The sequence below is a fragment of the Pristiophorus japonicus genome, chromosome 19, assembly GCF_044704955.1.
Source record: "Pristiophorus japonicus isolate sPriJap1 chromosome 19, sPriJap1.hap1, whole genome shotgun sequence".
Taxonomy (NCBI): domain Eukaryota; kingdom Metazoa; phylum Chordata; class Chondrichthyes; family Pristiophoridae; genus Pristiophorus; species Pristiophorus japonicus.
In genome coordinates this window covers 2,249,055-2,264,982 of record NC_091995.1, presented here as the reverse complement: position 1 = coordinate 2,264,982, position 15,928 = coordinate 2,249,055, and the positions used below count along the sequence as shown (strand labels likewise).

The window sequence follows — 15,928 nt, the reverse complement described above, 5'->3', positions numbered from 1 at the left end:
TATGCCCCCTGGCTGTTGATCCCTCTGCCAAGGGTAACAGTTCCTTCCCTTCCACTCTATTTAGGCACCAGCTACTTCCATACACCTCAATCATGTCTCCACTCAGCCTCCTCTATTCCAAGGAAAACAGACCCAGCATCTCCAATCTTTCCCCATAACCAAAATTCTCCAGTCCAGGCAACATTCTTTTAAATCTCGTCTGCACCCATTCCAGTGCAATCACATCTTTGCTGTAATGTGGCTACCAGATCTGCTCATAATACTCCAGCTGCGGCCTAACCAGTTTTTGATACAGTTCAGGCATAACCTCCTTGCTCTTGTACTCTATACCTCGACTAATAAAGGCAAGTATTCCACAGGCCTTCTTAACCCACTTATCTACCTGGCCTGCTACCTTCAGGGATCTATGGACCTGCACTCCAAGGTCCCTTTGTTCCTCTACTTTTCAGTGTCATACTATTAAAGTGTATTCCCTTACCTTGTTAGACCTCCCCAAATACATTACCTCCCACTTATTCTGATTGAATTCAATTTGCTGCTGTTCTGCCCACGTGACCAGTACATTGATATCTTCCTGCAGTCTGCAGCTTTCTTCTTCATTTTCAAACACAGTGCCATCTGCAAACGTTTTAATCATAACCCCAACATTCAAGTCCAATTCATTGATATATACCACGGAAATAAAGGGACCCAGCACTGAGCCCTGCGGATCCCCACTGGATATAGCCTTCCAGTCAAAAAACAAACATCAACCATTACCATTTGCTTCCTGACTCTGGGCCAATTTTGTTTCCAGCTTGTAACTTTGTTTTGGATCGTAAGGGCTTTTCCATTCCGTGACCAGTCTGCCATGTGGGACCTTATCAAAAGCTTTGCTAAAATCCATGTACATTACATCATAAGTTCACTTATCGACCGTCCCAGTTACCTCCTCGTAAATTTCAATCAAGTTAGTCAGACATGACTTTACCTTAACAAATCCACGCTGACAGTCCTTGGTTAATCCATGTCTTTCCAAATGAAGACTTATCCTGTCCTTGAGGAATATTTCCTCTAATTTTTCCACCGCTGAGGTTAGGCTGACTGGCCTGTAATTACTCGGTCAATCCCTTTCTCCCTTTTGAAACAAAGGTACACCATTAGCAGTCCTCCAGTCCTCTGGCACCACATTTGTTGCCAGAGAAAACTGGAAAATGACAGTCATTCTGCTTTCTCCACTGTTGCTTCTCTTAACAGCCAGGGACACATTTCATGGAATATTCTCCACTTGCCTGGATGAGTGCAGCTCTAACAACAGTCAAGAAGTGAACTAACACAGCAAGTAATCAGAAAGGCAAATGTAATGTTGGCAATTATTGCAAGGGGAATAGAGTATAAATGCAGAGAAGTCCTGTTACAACTGTACAGGGCATTGGTGAGGCCACACCTGGAGTACTGCTTACAGTTTTGGTCTCTTTTTTTAAAAGGAAGGATACTTGCATTGTACGCCATTCAGAGGAGGTTCACGAGGCTGATTCCGGAAATGAGGGAGTTGACTTATGAGGATAGGTTGATTAGGTTGGGCCTATACACATTGGAGTTCAGAAGAATGAGAGGTGATCTTACTGAAATTTATAAGATAATGAAGGGGCTCGACAAGGTGGATGCAGAGAGGATATTTCCACTCATAGGGGAAAGTAACACTAGGGGACATAGTCTTTGAATAAGGGGCCGCCCATTTAAAACTGAGATGAGGAGGAATTTCTTCTCTCAGAGGGTTGCAAATCTGTGGAATTCTCTGCCCCAGAGAGCTGTGGAGGCTGCGTCATTGAATATATTTAAGGCGGAGATAGGCAGATTTTTTGAGCGAAAGGGTTATGGGGAGTGGGCAGGGAAGTGGAGCTGAGTCCATGATCAGATCAGCCATGATCGTATTGAATGGCTAAGCAAGCTCGAGGGGTCAAATGGTCTAATCCTGCTCCTATTACTTATTTTCTTATGATCTTATAAGAAGCTCGACATGAACCAGGACAAAGCAGCCCGCTTGATTGGCACCCAAAGCACCACATTTAACATTCACTCCCTCCAACAGCGACGCACCATGGATGCAGTGTGTACCATCGACAAGATGCACTGCAGCAACTCACCATGGCTTCTTCAACAGCATCTTCCAAACCTGAGACCTTTACCACCAAGAATGACATGGGCAGCAGTTTCAATCGAACTCCATCACCTCCAAGTTCCCCGACAAGTTACACACCATCCTGACATGTAAGTATATCGCCTTTCCTTCATCGTCGCTGGGTCAAAATCCTGGGCTTCCCCCCTTTACAGCACTGTGGGAGTATCTTCACCACACGGCCTGCAGCGGTTCAAGAAGGTGGCTCACCACCACCTTCTCAAGAGGCAATTAGGGATGGGCAATAAATGCTGGCCATGGCAGTGACGCCCACATCCTGTGAATGAATTAAAAAAAAAGGATAGGTGGAGTGAGAGAGAGGCAGACAGACGGATAGGCAAAAATTGGGACTTAGAAGACTTAAAATAGGTACTGTGTTTCCCAATTCTGCCACCTGATGACGCTGTTGTCTGCTCAGTTACAGCAGGCGCTCGGTACTGCCAGAGATTCCTGCAGCGGTTCCCAGTAATGTACAATGAAAGTAGTCCTGCCTTAAACCCAGGGACCGGGGGAGGCAAACACGCCCAGAGACAGGTATTTTCAGTTTAGCCCGATGCAAACAAAGGGACATAGGAACCGCAAACCGAAAAGAACTGAGTCCCACCAAATTCCGCTTCTACCATCGTGGCTGTTGCATAATAGAACTATTTTGGAGATGGTGACTAATTACAGCGAACATGTCTGCGGACTGACAGAATCAAGAATGATTCAGCCCTTTCCCAATTAGACCATGAATATAACCAGTAAACGGAGACCAACGCAACCATCTCTCTATTGATTTGTGACTTATTTAGGTTTCCGTATGACTCCGGAAGAGCAGAAGACAGATCGTATAATGTTCCCTTAATTCCGTTTTTATTAAAATTCTGCAATATAATCTTCTTTATAACTATATTGCATTCTGCTTTAATGGCAATCAGATGACGAGTTAATTGTTGCATTAAAGCTAGGGGCACAACAGGTGCCAGTTGTGGTTCAGTGGGCAGCACTCTCGCCTCTGAGTACGAAGGCTGTGAGTTCATATCACACTTCAGAGACTTGAGCACCGAATCCGGTTGGCACTCCCAGTGCTGTATTGAGAGAGCGCTGCACTGTCGGAGGTGCTTACGCTGGGATTGGCAAATCCACTGTTTCTTCTGAAGATCACGATATTACTTGAAACACGATCAGCATGTGGTCGGAATATTCTGTACACTTCTTTCATTCTAAACAATCGCATATCAGATTCATCAAATTCTACACAAGATTTACGTCCATGTTGAAAATTGGTGATTAATACACAACATTATCAGAGCAGAGGGGATCCAGCAAGGGTCACATGTAGGTAGGGACCATGGGTGGTCCCCAGGCCAGAGAGCACAACAATAGCACAGGGGATAGGGTGAAAGGAAAGGAAAGAATCGATTATGTGGGCTATGAATCGGTGGCGGTTCCGGAATCGCTCGTGTGCGGCTGGAGCGTAACTCAGGCGTTGCCGGGAGAGCCAGGAATTCATGGTCAAGGGCTCGTCATTCTGCTTCAAGATGGAAGATTATATTTTGGAATTACGTTCGGCAGCAGCCACTTCCCTAACCCCAATCGATCGCCCTGCCGATCCAGCTCCCCAAATTCCCCTTCCCGACCAGCTTCATTCAGCCCGGCTTTACATCCGTCCGGTTTCCACCTCAAGCTGCGCTCCTCCCACAATTGACATCCTGATTTCGTCCACACGGGAATTCTGGACAGAGTCTCCCTCCTCAGAATGAATTCCCGCCGCACTGGGAACGGGGCCTAGTTTGTGATGTTCCCCAGTGAGTGCTGCACAGATTGCACCAACACCCCACACTCTCTGCTCCTTAATGAAGGCGCTGAGCTGTTTATATTCAATGGCTTGACGGTTCCGCTAAAACTGCAGCCAAAGGAAGGTCACAGGGAATAAAGTTAAATGTCGATCTGGGTAATATCTCCAGAGGAATGCCAGGCTGTGGTCCCTGGAGGGAGAGACTCTATCCCAGTACAGGTTGGGCGGGGGTGATATGTTGCAGGGTGAGGATGGGAGGGTTATTCAGTGATCCGGCCCTGCTGGGGTTACAGTCAAACACTGATTACAGACTGAGATACAAATGGAAATGTTCATCACACAAACACACCCGGGGAGTGAATGGAGTCAGAAACTGGAATTGGAGGGAAAATGATGGAAACAGACCCATTAATGTTAGTGTCATTTAACCCCGCAGATTATCAGCGGTGCGGAGTTTTTCCCGCTGTAATTCCATCCGGGATTGAAGAAGGGAAAGATTCTCTCAGTGAAAGTGTGGGTGAAAGTGTGGAGACGGGACATGTTGTCCGCATTGTAAAATGACACCTGTCCGCCCTCATAGTCCAGGTACACCCCGATCTTCCGGGGCTTCACACTCGGGGTGAGGGGGGTCTGTGAGGGGGAGGTGCGGGCAAAATATTCACTTCCGCGTCTCAGCCACACAATCCAGTATCCGGTCTCTGGGCTCGGGGTGATTGGCCCTTTCCTCCCGGCAGACTCTCGGGTCACTCCCAGACCCCACTGTGACTTGTCCCCCACCTCCACCTCCCAGTAGTGTCTCCCTGATGTGAATCCCTCCGATCCCAGGACACAGGGCCAGAGATCAAACCTCTCCGGGGTGTCAGGGAGCGGCTGCTGTTTGTCTCCGAGTCTCACACGGGTCCGGCCCTCAGACAGGATGAGCCAGGGACTCGCTGTGTTCGGATCCAGAGTCAGAGAGGCTGGAGCTAGGGGAAAGTTAAAATAACACAGTCAGTGATTTAAGCCGCGATTTCCGCTGCCTCGGCGGGTCGGTGGCGGGCGATGTCGGTGACAGGTCCCGGACTCGCTGCTGGCTCCAGCCCGCTGGCCGTAATTATTGGCCCTATTATGCCCCGCCCGGCGCTTTTCCCGGCCAATTGAAGGCAGCGGATCTGATGACGTCTGGTGACCTTTGACCCACTGTCAAAATGTTATTTTCCCGGACCACCGGACAGCAAACGCACCCGATATCCCACCGAAAAATTCCCGATAATTTCCTGCTGTGATCGGAACAAACTCCGAGTGACATTCCTTTTTCACTCCTCAGCCTTGCTGCCTATTATTGAATAATTACTTTGTCTCAGTATTGAACAGCACGTCTGGCAAGCTGAACCTGACAGTAGAAAAATAAATCAAATCAGATGTAAAGACATTTAAGATTGAAAACGCAAGTTAATTGATAAACGATTCAAATTCAGAGAAGATGAAACCCATGGATCAGATGCACCCACGTGCATTATAAGAAATGAGCAAAGATATGGCCCTATTATATATTACAGGTTTTCATGTTATGAAAAGGATATAGAGGAATTGGAGGAGGTGCAAAATAGATTTACAAGGATCATAATATTCAAAGGGTCAGAGGTTATAGTTATCAGGAAAGATTGAACAGGCTGGGGAATTTTAGTCTAGAAATTGCAAAGCTGAGGGGTGACATGATTGAGGTCTTAAACATAAGAACATACGAAATGGGAGCAGGAGTAGGCCATACGGCCCCTCGAACCTGCTCCACCATTTAATACGACCGTGGCTGATCCGAACATGGACTCAGGTCCACTTCCCTGCCCGCTCCCCATAACCCCTTAATCCCTTATCGGTTAAGGTACTGTTTATCTCGCTCTTAAATTTATTCAATTACCCAATTTCCACAGCTCTCTGGGGCAGCGAATTCCACAGATTTACAATTCTCTGAGAGAAGAATTTTTGCCTCTTATCAGTTTTAAATGGGCGGCCCGTTATTCTAGTTCTAGTCTCCCCTATCAGTGGAAACATCCTCTCTACATCCACCTTGTCAAGCCCCCTCATAATCTTATAGTATCGATAAGACACCTCTCATTCTTCTGAATTCCAATGAGTAGAGGCCCAACCTACTTAAATATTCCTCAAAAGTCAACCCCCTCATCTCCGGAATCAACCTAGTGAACCTTGTTTGACAAAGCAAGTATATCTTTTTCTTATATATGGAAAGCAAAACTGCATGCAGTATTCCAGGTGTGGCCTCACCAATACCCTGTATAACTGTAGCAAGAATTCTCTGCTTTTGTACTCCATCCCCTTTGCAATAAAAGCCAAGATTCCATTGCCCTTCCTGATCACTTGCTGTACCTGCATACTAACCTTTTGTGGTTCATGCACCAGGACCCCAGGTCCTGCTATATTGCAGCACTATGCAATTTTTCGCCATTTAAATAATAACTTATTCTTCGATTTTGTTCTGCCAAACTGTAAAACTTCACGCTTTCCAACATTATACTCCATCTGCCAAATTTTTGCCCCCTCACTTATCTTGTCTATGTCCTATTGCAGTTTGTGTGTGTCCTCCTCACACATTGCTTTTCCTCCCATCTTTGTATCATCAGCAAATTTGGCTATGTTACACGGTCCCTTCATCTAAGACGTTAATATAGATTGTAAATAGTTGGGCTCCCAGTGCTGATCCCTGTGGCACCTCACTAGTTACTGATTGCCAACATGAGAATGAATCGTTTATCCTGACTCTTTGCTTTCTGTTTGTTAGCCAATAGTCTATCTATGCTATTATATTACCCCCAAGCCAGTGAACCTTTATCTTGTGCAGTAAACTTTTATGTGGCACCTTGTCAAATGCATTCTGGAAGTCCAAATACACCACATCCACTGGTTCCCGTCTGTACAACCTGTCCATTACATCCTGAAAGAATTCCAGCAAATTTATCAAACATGACATCCCCTTCATAAATCCATGCTGACTCTGCCTGACTGAATTATGCTTTTCCAAATATCCTACTACTGCTTCTTTAATAATGGACTCCAACATTTTCCCAATCACAGATGTTAGGCTAACTGCTCTATAGTTTCCTGCTTTTTGTCTGCCTCCTTTTTTAAATAGGGGCATTACATTTGCAGTTTTCCAATCTGCTGGGACCTCCCCAGAATCCAGGGAATTTTGGTAAATTACAACCAATGCATCCACAATCCCTGCCGCTACTTCTCTTAAGACCCTAGGATGGAAGCCATCAGGTCCCGTGGATTTATCCGCCTTTAGTCCCATTATCTTACTGAGTACCACCTCCTTAGTGATTGTGATTTTGATTGTGTTAAGTTCCTCCTCCCCTACAGCCACTTGACTATCCACTGTTGGGATATTTTTAGTGTTCTCTACCGTGAAGACTAATACAAAATATTTGTTCAGAGTTTCTGCCATCTCCATGTTCCCCATTACTAATTCCCCGGTCTCGTTCTCTAAAGGACCAACATTTACTCTCGCCACTCTTTTCCTTTTTATATACCTGTAGAAGCTCTTGCTATCTGTTTTTATATTTCGTGCTAGTTTACATTCATTATCTATCTTCCCTTTCTTAATCATTTTATGTCATTCTTTGCTGGCTTTTAAAAGCTTCACAATCTTCTGTCCTCCCACTAGTTTTGACCACTTTGTATGCCCTGGATTTTCATTGGATAACATCCTTTATTTCTTTAGATTGCCACAGCTGACTATCTTTCTATTACACACTTTCCTCCTCACTGGAATGTATTTTTCTTGAGAGTTATGAAATATCTCCTTAAATGTACGCCACTGTTCATCAACCGTACTACACTTTAATCTATTTTCCCAGTCCAATGTAGTCAACTCTGCGCTCATAACTTTGTAGTCTCCTTTATTTAAGCTTAGTACGCTGGTTTGAGATCCAACTTTCTCGTCCTCCATCTGAATTTGAAATTCAACCATGCTATGATCACTCATTCCAAGGGAATCCTTTACTCGGAGATTGTTTATCAATAATGTATCATTACACAGGACCACATGTAGATAGCCTGCCCCCTGTTTGGTTCCATTACATACTGCTCAAGGAATCCATTTCTTATGCACTCTATGAACACTTCCTCAAGGCTACCCTGACCAATGCGATTTTTCGAATCAATATGGAGGTTAAAATCACCCAGCTTATTGCTGTTCCCTTTTTACAAAACCCCACTATTTCTTGGTTTATACTCCAACCAACAGAGATGCAACTTTTAGGGGGCTATAGATTACACCCACCAGTGTCCTTTCCTCCTTATTATTCCTTATCTCCACCCAAACTGTTTCAACATCCTGATCATTTGAGCCAATATAATTTTTCACTAGTGCATTGATTCCATCCTTTATCAACAGAGCTACCCCACTTCCTTTTCCATTCTGACTGTCCTTCCGAATTATCAAATACCCCTGAATATTTAGTTCCCAGTCCTGGTCACCTTGCAACCACGTCTCTGTAATGGCTATCAGACCATACCCATTTGTGTCTATTTGTGCCGTCAACTCATCTATTTTGTTACGAATGCTACGCACATTTAGACAAAGAGCTTTTAAATTTGTTTTTTTTACACTTTTTTCCTGCTACTTTCCTCTGTCCTTCAAACTCACTTTCTTTTTTGCTTTCTAATTCATAGAAACATCGAAACATAGAAATTTACAGAGCAGAAGGAGGCCATTTCGGCCCATCGTGTCCGCACCAGTCGACAAAGAGCCGCACGGCCCTTGTTCAGCAGCCCTGAAGGTTACATATAAACCTATGAACAACGACGGAAGGGCAAAGAGCACCTAGCCCAACCAGTACGCCTCACACAACTGCGACACCCCTTATACTGAAACATTCTACACTCCACCCCAACTGGAGCCATGTGATCTCCTGGGAGAGATAAAAACCCAGACCTTTTTAGGGAGAAAAAATCTGGGAAAGTTCCTCTTCGACCCCTCCAGGTAATCAAAACTAGTCCAGGAGATCACCCTGGCCGTATTTTATTCACTGCTGTACTTACCGTTATATTGCGCCGTCCAACAAAAGGTCATCCAGTCTAATCCCAATTACCAGCTCTTGGTCCATAACCCTGCAGGTTACTGCACTTTAAGTGCCCATCCAACCATCTCTTAAAAGTGGTGAGGGTTTCTGCATCCACCACTCTTCCAGGCAACGAGTTCCAGATCCCCACAACCCTCTGTGTAAAGAAGCCCCCCTTCAAATTCCCTCTAAACCCTCCACCAACCACGTTAAAATTATGCCCCATGTAATAGACCCCTCCAGCAATGGCAATAGGCCCTTATAATCCACCATGTCCAGGCCCCTCAATATTTTGTACACCTCAATGAGGTCTCCTCTCAACCTCCTCTGTTCCAATGAGAACAAACCCAGCCTATCCAATCTGTCCTCATAACTAATATTCTCCATTACAGGCAGCATCCTAGTAAATCTCCTCTGCACCCTCTCTAGTGCAATCACATCCTTTATATAATACGGCAAGCAGAACTACACGCAGTACTCCAGCTGTGGCCCAACCAAAGTATTATACAATTTAAGCATAACCTCCCTGCTCTTATATTCTATGCCTCGGCCAATAAAGGCAAGCAAGTATGCCATCTTAACCACCTTATCCACCTGGCCTGCTACTTTCAGGGATCTGTGGACAAGCACTCGAAGGTCCCTTTGTTCATCTACACTATTAAGTGGCCTACCGCTTAATGTGTATACCCTTTCCTTATTAGCCCTCCCAAAGTGCATCACCTCACACTTCTCTGAATTAAATTCCATTTACCACTATTCTGCCCATCTGACCAGTAGATTGATATCCTTCTGCAGCCCATGACTTTCCTCTTCATTATCAACAACACAGCCAATTTTAGTGTCGTCTGCAAACTTCTTAATCATACTCCCTATATTCAAATCTAAATCGTTGATATATACCACAAAAAGCAATGAACCCAATACTGAGCTGTGCGGAACTCCACTGGAAACATCCTTCCAGTCACAAAAACATCCATCAATCATTACCGTTTGCTTCCTACCTCCGAGCCAATTTTGGATCCAACTTGCTACTTTGCCCTGGATCCCATGGGCTTTAACCTTCATGACCAGTTCACCATGCGGGACCTTATCAAAAGCCTTGCTAAAGTCCATATATACTACATCGTATGCACTGCCCTCATCGACCCTCTTGGTTACCTCCTCAAAAAATTCAATCAGTTTAGTCAAACATGATCTTCCCTTAACAAATCTGTGCTGACTTTCCCTAATTAATCCTTGCCTATCCAAATGCAGATTTATCCTGTCTTTTAGGATCTTTTCCAATAGTTTTCCCACCACTGAGGTTAGGCTGACAGGCCTGGAATTACTCGGCCTATCCCATTTTCCCTTCTTAAACAAGGTTACTGATATTTATAGAACATCTTAGGATTTTCCTTAATTTTACTGGCCAAGAATTTATCGTGCTCTTTCTTAGCAGTCCTAATATCCTTTTTAATTTTGCCTCTTAACTTTCTATATTCCTCTAAAGATTCTATAGCATTTAGCCGTTGATATATGACATAAGCATCCCTTTTTTTCTTAATCCTCACCTGTAATCCCGAGACATCCATGGAGCTCTAGAATTATTTTTCCCAGGAGTAATTCCAGCATTTCTCCTCTCCCTACTGAAACTTTTCTCAGGTTTCCATCCCCCCTGCCAAGCTAGATTAAACCCTCCCCAACAGCACTATCAGCCTCCCCCCCCCCCCCCCCCACACATCTCCCCCATGCCCCCCTGCCCCGCCCACGAGGATATTAGTCCCGGCTCTGTTGAGATGCATCCCATCTGACTTGTGCAGGTCCCACCTCCCCCAGAAGCGGTACCAATGCCTCAGGAAACTAAAGGCCTCCCTCCTACACCACCCCTCCAGCCACGCATGTATCTGCTCTATCCTCCAATTTCTGTACTCACTAGCTCATGGCACCATGAGTAATCCGGAGATTACTACCTCTGAAGTCCTGCTTTTTAATCTCTCTCCTAGCTCCCTGAACTCTACCTGCAGAACCTCATCCCTATTTCTACCTATGTCATTGGTCCCGATATGGACCACAATGTCTAGCTGTTCAACCTCTCCGCCCAGAATGCCCTGCAGCTGCTCAGTGACATCCTTGATCCTAGCATTAGGGAGGCAACATACCATCCTGGAGTCACGTTTGTGGCCATAGAAATGCTTGTCTGTCCCCCTGACTATTGAAACCCCGACCACATTCTTACATTCTTCTTCCTCCACCCTGTGCAGTTGAGCCAACCTTGGTGCTGTGGATTTGGCTCTGGCATATTATGAAAGGCTTTGATACGGTAGACATAGAGAAGATGATTCCAGTTGTGAGGAGACCAAAACTTGAGGAATTCAGCAGAAACTCCTTTTCCCAGAGTGGTGAGAATGTGGAATTCGCTACCACATGGAGCAATTGAAGCATATAGCAGAGAAGCAGTTATGGGGGAAGCTGGATAAACAGGCGAAGGAGCAAGGAATAGAAGGATATGCTGATAGGGTTAGGTGACGAGAGGAGGGATGAGCCGCGTATGGAGCATAAACACCGACATTGACGTGTTGGGCCGAATGGCCTGCTTCTGTGCTGTAAATTATGAGCAAAAATAAATCATTAGGCTGGGCCACCGAAGCATAGCTCGGGAAACAAAGGGGCAAAACAAGGTGCCAGGAAGAGGGGGGCAGACCCCTAGAGGGAACATGTTGGTGGTCGGGTGCGGTCAGATGGAACCCCTCAAAGGCACGGTGATCCATGGGATGGGGCGGTGGAGAGGTTCTGCCGGGGGAGGAGGAGGAATCACGGATTGCGTTATATCTTGAACCTGATTTGTGACGAGCAATCTGGGTATTTTTCTGATGCTGCAGTCATTTTTCAGTCTCAAGGGTGATAACATTGTTCTGTGTCAGAAATAACATACATTACTTCTGCACAGTACCCGCACACTGATGTAGGTTCAGAGACATGAACACTGATTTCACAAAACAGTTTCAAACATTTTTGTGGAGATTTTTTTCGTGTTTTTTCTGTTCCTAATATTCCAAATACTGTAGCTGGAGTTCATTATTTCGATGTATTCATGCGACAAAACTTTTACAAAGTCTGAAATACTGTACCTGGGCTGATGTTCTCTTTCATTTCTTTCCACACTGTGTACTGTTGGGGACCTTTAAATATTCCCAGCGGCAGACTCCGGCCGTCCAATGAAAGGACATGTCCCTCTTCACTGATTCTTAAAATATCAAACATTCAACTCTAGAATTTGTGCTGGTCGCTCCTTCAACAGATTAAATAACATTTCAGTGGAGAGAAACTCATACCTTTTTTCCCGGAAAGCTGCCTCCTGAAATAAATCAGAAAAACAGATCTGAGTTCACAGGGAGGGTGTGGAGCAGAAATTCAGTATTCAGCATCACATACTGCAACATTATACTAAGTATGGTGACAGAGGTGGCTATCCCTAAACTTGAGAAGAATAAATATACTTAATAATGTCAAAATCCTGGGTGTGTATCTGTACATGATTTCACAGCCATGCAAAGTTTTGAAGGGGACAGTAAACAGAGACGAACTGCGATGTTTCAACTTCTTGCAACTGAACTTCACAATAATTTCAGGAGCTGTGAGGATGCACAGAGTTAATTCTATCTCCAGTTAATTGTCATTCAGACCGTGTTTTGGCACTTCTATGATGAAATGCTATGCCTACGCTTACAGTCAAAGCTCTGTATACATCCAGCCTGCCATGTTGTAGTTACGCAATCGCCCATTGGTAGTGATGCAACACCTCCACTGGCAACTCCGTGTAATTGCAACCTGACATGTCTGCATAATACAAGCGAATGTAAGTGTGGATACAGTAATTTAAAATGGGAGAAAGTGTATAACGTTTGCAATATATTGAATAGAAACATAGAAACATAGAAAATAGGTGCAGCGGTAGGCCATTCGGCCCTTCTAGCCTGCACCGCCATTCAATGAGTTCATGGCTGTCTCTCGGAATTGAAGAAGACTTGCTTCCACACTTGAAGTGAGTTCTTTGGTGGCTGAACAGTCCAATGTGAGAGCCACAGGCTCTGTCACAAATGGGACAGATAGTCGTTGAAGGAAGGGGTGGGTGGGACTGGTTTGCCGCACACTCTTTCCGCTCTCTGCGCTTGTTTTCTGCATGTTCTCGGCATTGAGACTCGAGGTGCTCAGCACCCTCTCGGATGCACTTCCTCCAATTAGGGCGGTCTTGGCCCAGGGACTCCCAGGTGTCAGTGGGGATGTTGCACTTTATCAGGGAGGCTTTGACGGGAGCTTGTAGCGTTTCCATTACCCACCTTTGGCTCGCTTGCCATGAAGGAGCTCCGAGTGGAGTACTTGTTTTGGGAGTCTCATGTCCGGCATGTGGGCTATGTAGCCTGCCCAGCAGAGCTGAACAAGTGTGGTCAGTGCTTCAATGCTGGGGATGTTAGCTGAATGAGGATGCTGATGTTGGTGCGCCTCTCCTCCTAGGGGATTTGTAGGATCTTGTGGAGACATTGCTGGTGATATTTCTCCAGCAATTTGAGGTGTCTACTGTACGTGGTCCATGTCTCTGAGCCATACAAGAGGGCGGGTATTACTACAGCTCTGTAGACCATGAGTTTGGTGGTAGATTTGGAGGGCCTGGTCTTCAAATACTCTTTTCCTCAGGCGGCCGAAAGCTGCACTGGTGCACTGGAGGCGGTGTTGAATCTGGTCGTCAATAACTGCTCTTGTTGATAGGAGGCTCCCGAGATAAGGGAAGTGGTCCACAGTGTACAGGGCCGCGCCGTGGATCTTGATGACTGGGGGGCAGTGCTGTGCGGTGTGGACAGGCTGGTGGAGGACCTTTGTCTCACTGATGTTCAGCCCATGCTTTCATATGCCACAGTAAATACGTCGACTATGTCCTGGAATGCAGCCTCTGTATGTGCGCAGACGCAGGCGTCGTCCGCAAACTGTAGCTCGACGACAGAGGTTGGGGTGGTCTTGGACCTGGCCTGGAGATGGCGCAGTTTCAACAGGTTCCCACAGGTTCTATAGTTTAGTTCCACTCCAGCGGGGAGCTTTTGACTGTGAGGTGGAGCATGGTGGTGAGGAAGATTGAGAAGATGGTTGGGGCGATGACACAGCCTTGTTTGACCCCAGTCCGGATATGAATTGGGTCTGTGATGGATCCATTGGTAAGGATCACGACCTGCATGTCATCGTGGAACAGGCGGAGGATGGTGCCGAACTTTTGGGGGCGTCCGAAATGGAGCAGGATGCTCCATAAATCCTCGCGGTTGAGAGTATCAAAGGCCTTTGTAAAGTCGAAGAAGACCATCTATAAGGGCTGGCTCTCTTCCCTGCATTTTTCCTGTAGCTGTCGCGCTGCAAGAATCATGTCCATCGTGTCCTGCAGGGGATGAAATCTGCACTGTGACTGCGGGAGGAGCTCCTCGGCCATGGGAAGAAGTCGGTTGAAGAGGACTCTAGCGACAACTTTCCCAGTGGCTGATAGCAGGGAGATTCCTCTGTAGTTGCCGCAGTCAGATTTGTCCTCTTTATTAAAGATGGTCATGATTACTGCATCTCTGAGATGATCCGGCATGCTCTCCTCCCTCCAGATGAGAGACATGAGGTTGTGTATTCGTGCCAGCAGTACCTCTCCGCCAAACTTCAATGCCTCAGCAGGATTCCGTCCACACCCGTAGCTGTGTTGTTTTTAAGCTGTCTTATGGCTTTTTCTACATCGTGCAGTGTTGAGGTCTCACTGAGCTGGAGGAGGGTAGCATGCTGCGGGATGGAGTCGAGAACATTCGAGTCAAAGACAGAGTCTCGATTGAGGAGATCTTCGAAGTGCTCCTTCCAGTGGGCCCTGACTGCCTCGGTGTCCTTGATGAGTGTTTCCCATTTCTTGGCCAGCAGTGGGGTGGGGCAAAAGAACATAAGAATTAGGAACAAGAGAAGGCCATCTAGCCCCTCGAGCCTATTCTGCCATTCAACAAGATCATGGCTGACCTGGCCGTGGACTCAGCTCCACTTACCCACCCGCTTCCCATAACCCTTAATTCCCTTATTGGTTAAAAATCTATCTATCTGTGATTTGAATACATTTAATGAGCTAGCCTCAACTGCTTCCTTGGGCAGAGAATTCCACAGATTCACAATCCTCTGGGAGAAGAAATTCCTTCTCAACTCTGTTTTAAATTGGCTCCCCCATATTTTGAGGCTGTGCCCCCTAGTTCTAGTCTCCCCGACCAGTGGAAACAACCTCTCTGTTTCTATCTTGTCTATCCTTTTCATTATTTTAAATGTTTCTATAAGATCACCCCCTCATCCTTCTGAACTCCAACGAGTAAAGACCCAGTCTACTCAATCTATCATCATAAGGTAACCCCCTCATCTCCGGAATCAGCCTAGTGAATCATCTCTATACCCCCTCCAAAGCTAGTATATCCTTCCTTAAGTAAGGTGACCAAAACTGCACGCAGTACTCCAGGTGCGGCCTCACCAATACCCTGTACATTTGCAGCAGGACCTCCCTGCTTTTGTACTCCATCCCTCTTGCAATGAAGGCCAACATTCCATTTGCTTTCCTGATTACCTGCTGCACCTGCAAACTAACTTTTTGGGATTCATGCACAAGGACCCTCAGGTCCCTCTGCACCGCAGCATGTTATAATTTCTCCCCATTCAAATAATATTCCCTTTTACTGTTTTTTTTTTCAAGGTGGATGACCTCACATTTTCCGACATTGTATTTCATCTGCCAAACCTTAGCCCATTCACTTAACCTATCTAAATCTCTTTGCAGCCTCTCTGTGCCCTCTACACAACCCGCATTCCCACTAATCTTTGTGTCATCTGCAAATTTTGTTACACTACACTCTGTCCCCTCTTCCAGGTCATCTATGTATATTGTAAACAGTTGTGGTCCCAGCACCG

At 45.8% G+C, this 15,928-nt stretch overlaps 1 protein-coding gene across 1 annotated transcript in view; it reads right to left on the bottom strand.

Moving 5' to 3' along the window:
• Window positions 1-4,358: 4,358 nt before the first annotated feature.
• Window positions 4,359-15,928, bottom strand: part of LOC139229619 (nuclear factor 7, ovary-like) — a 34,281-nt gene continuing 22,711 nt past the window's right edge. The window contains exon 6 of the mRNA XM_070861131.1: window positions 4,359-4,903. Coding sequence (XP_070717232.1) covers window positions 4,359-4,903 — 545 coding nt within the window. The remainder of the gene's footprint in view (window positions 4,904-15,928) is intronic.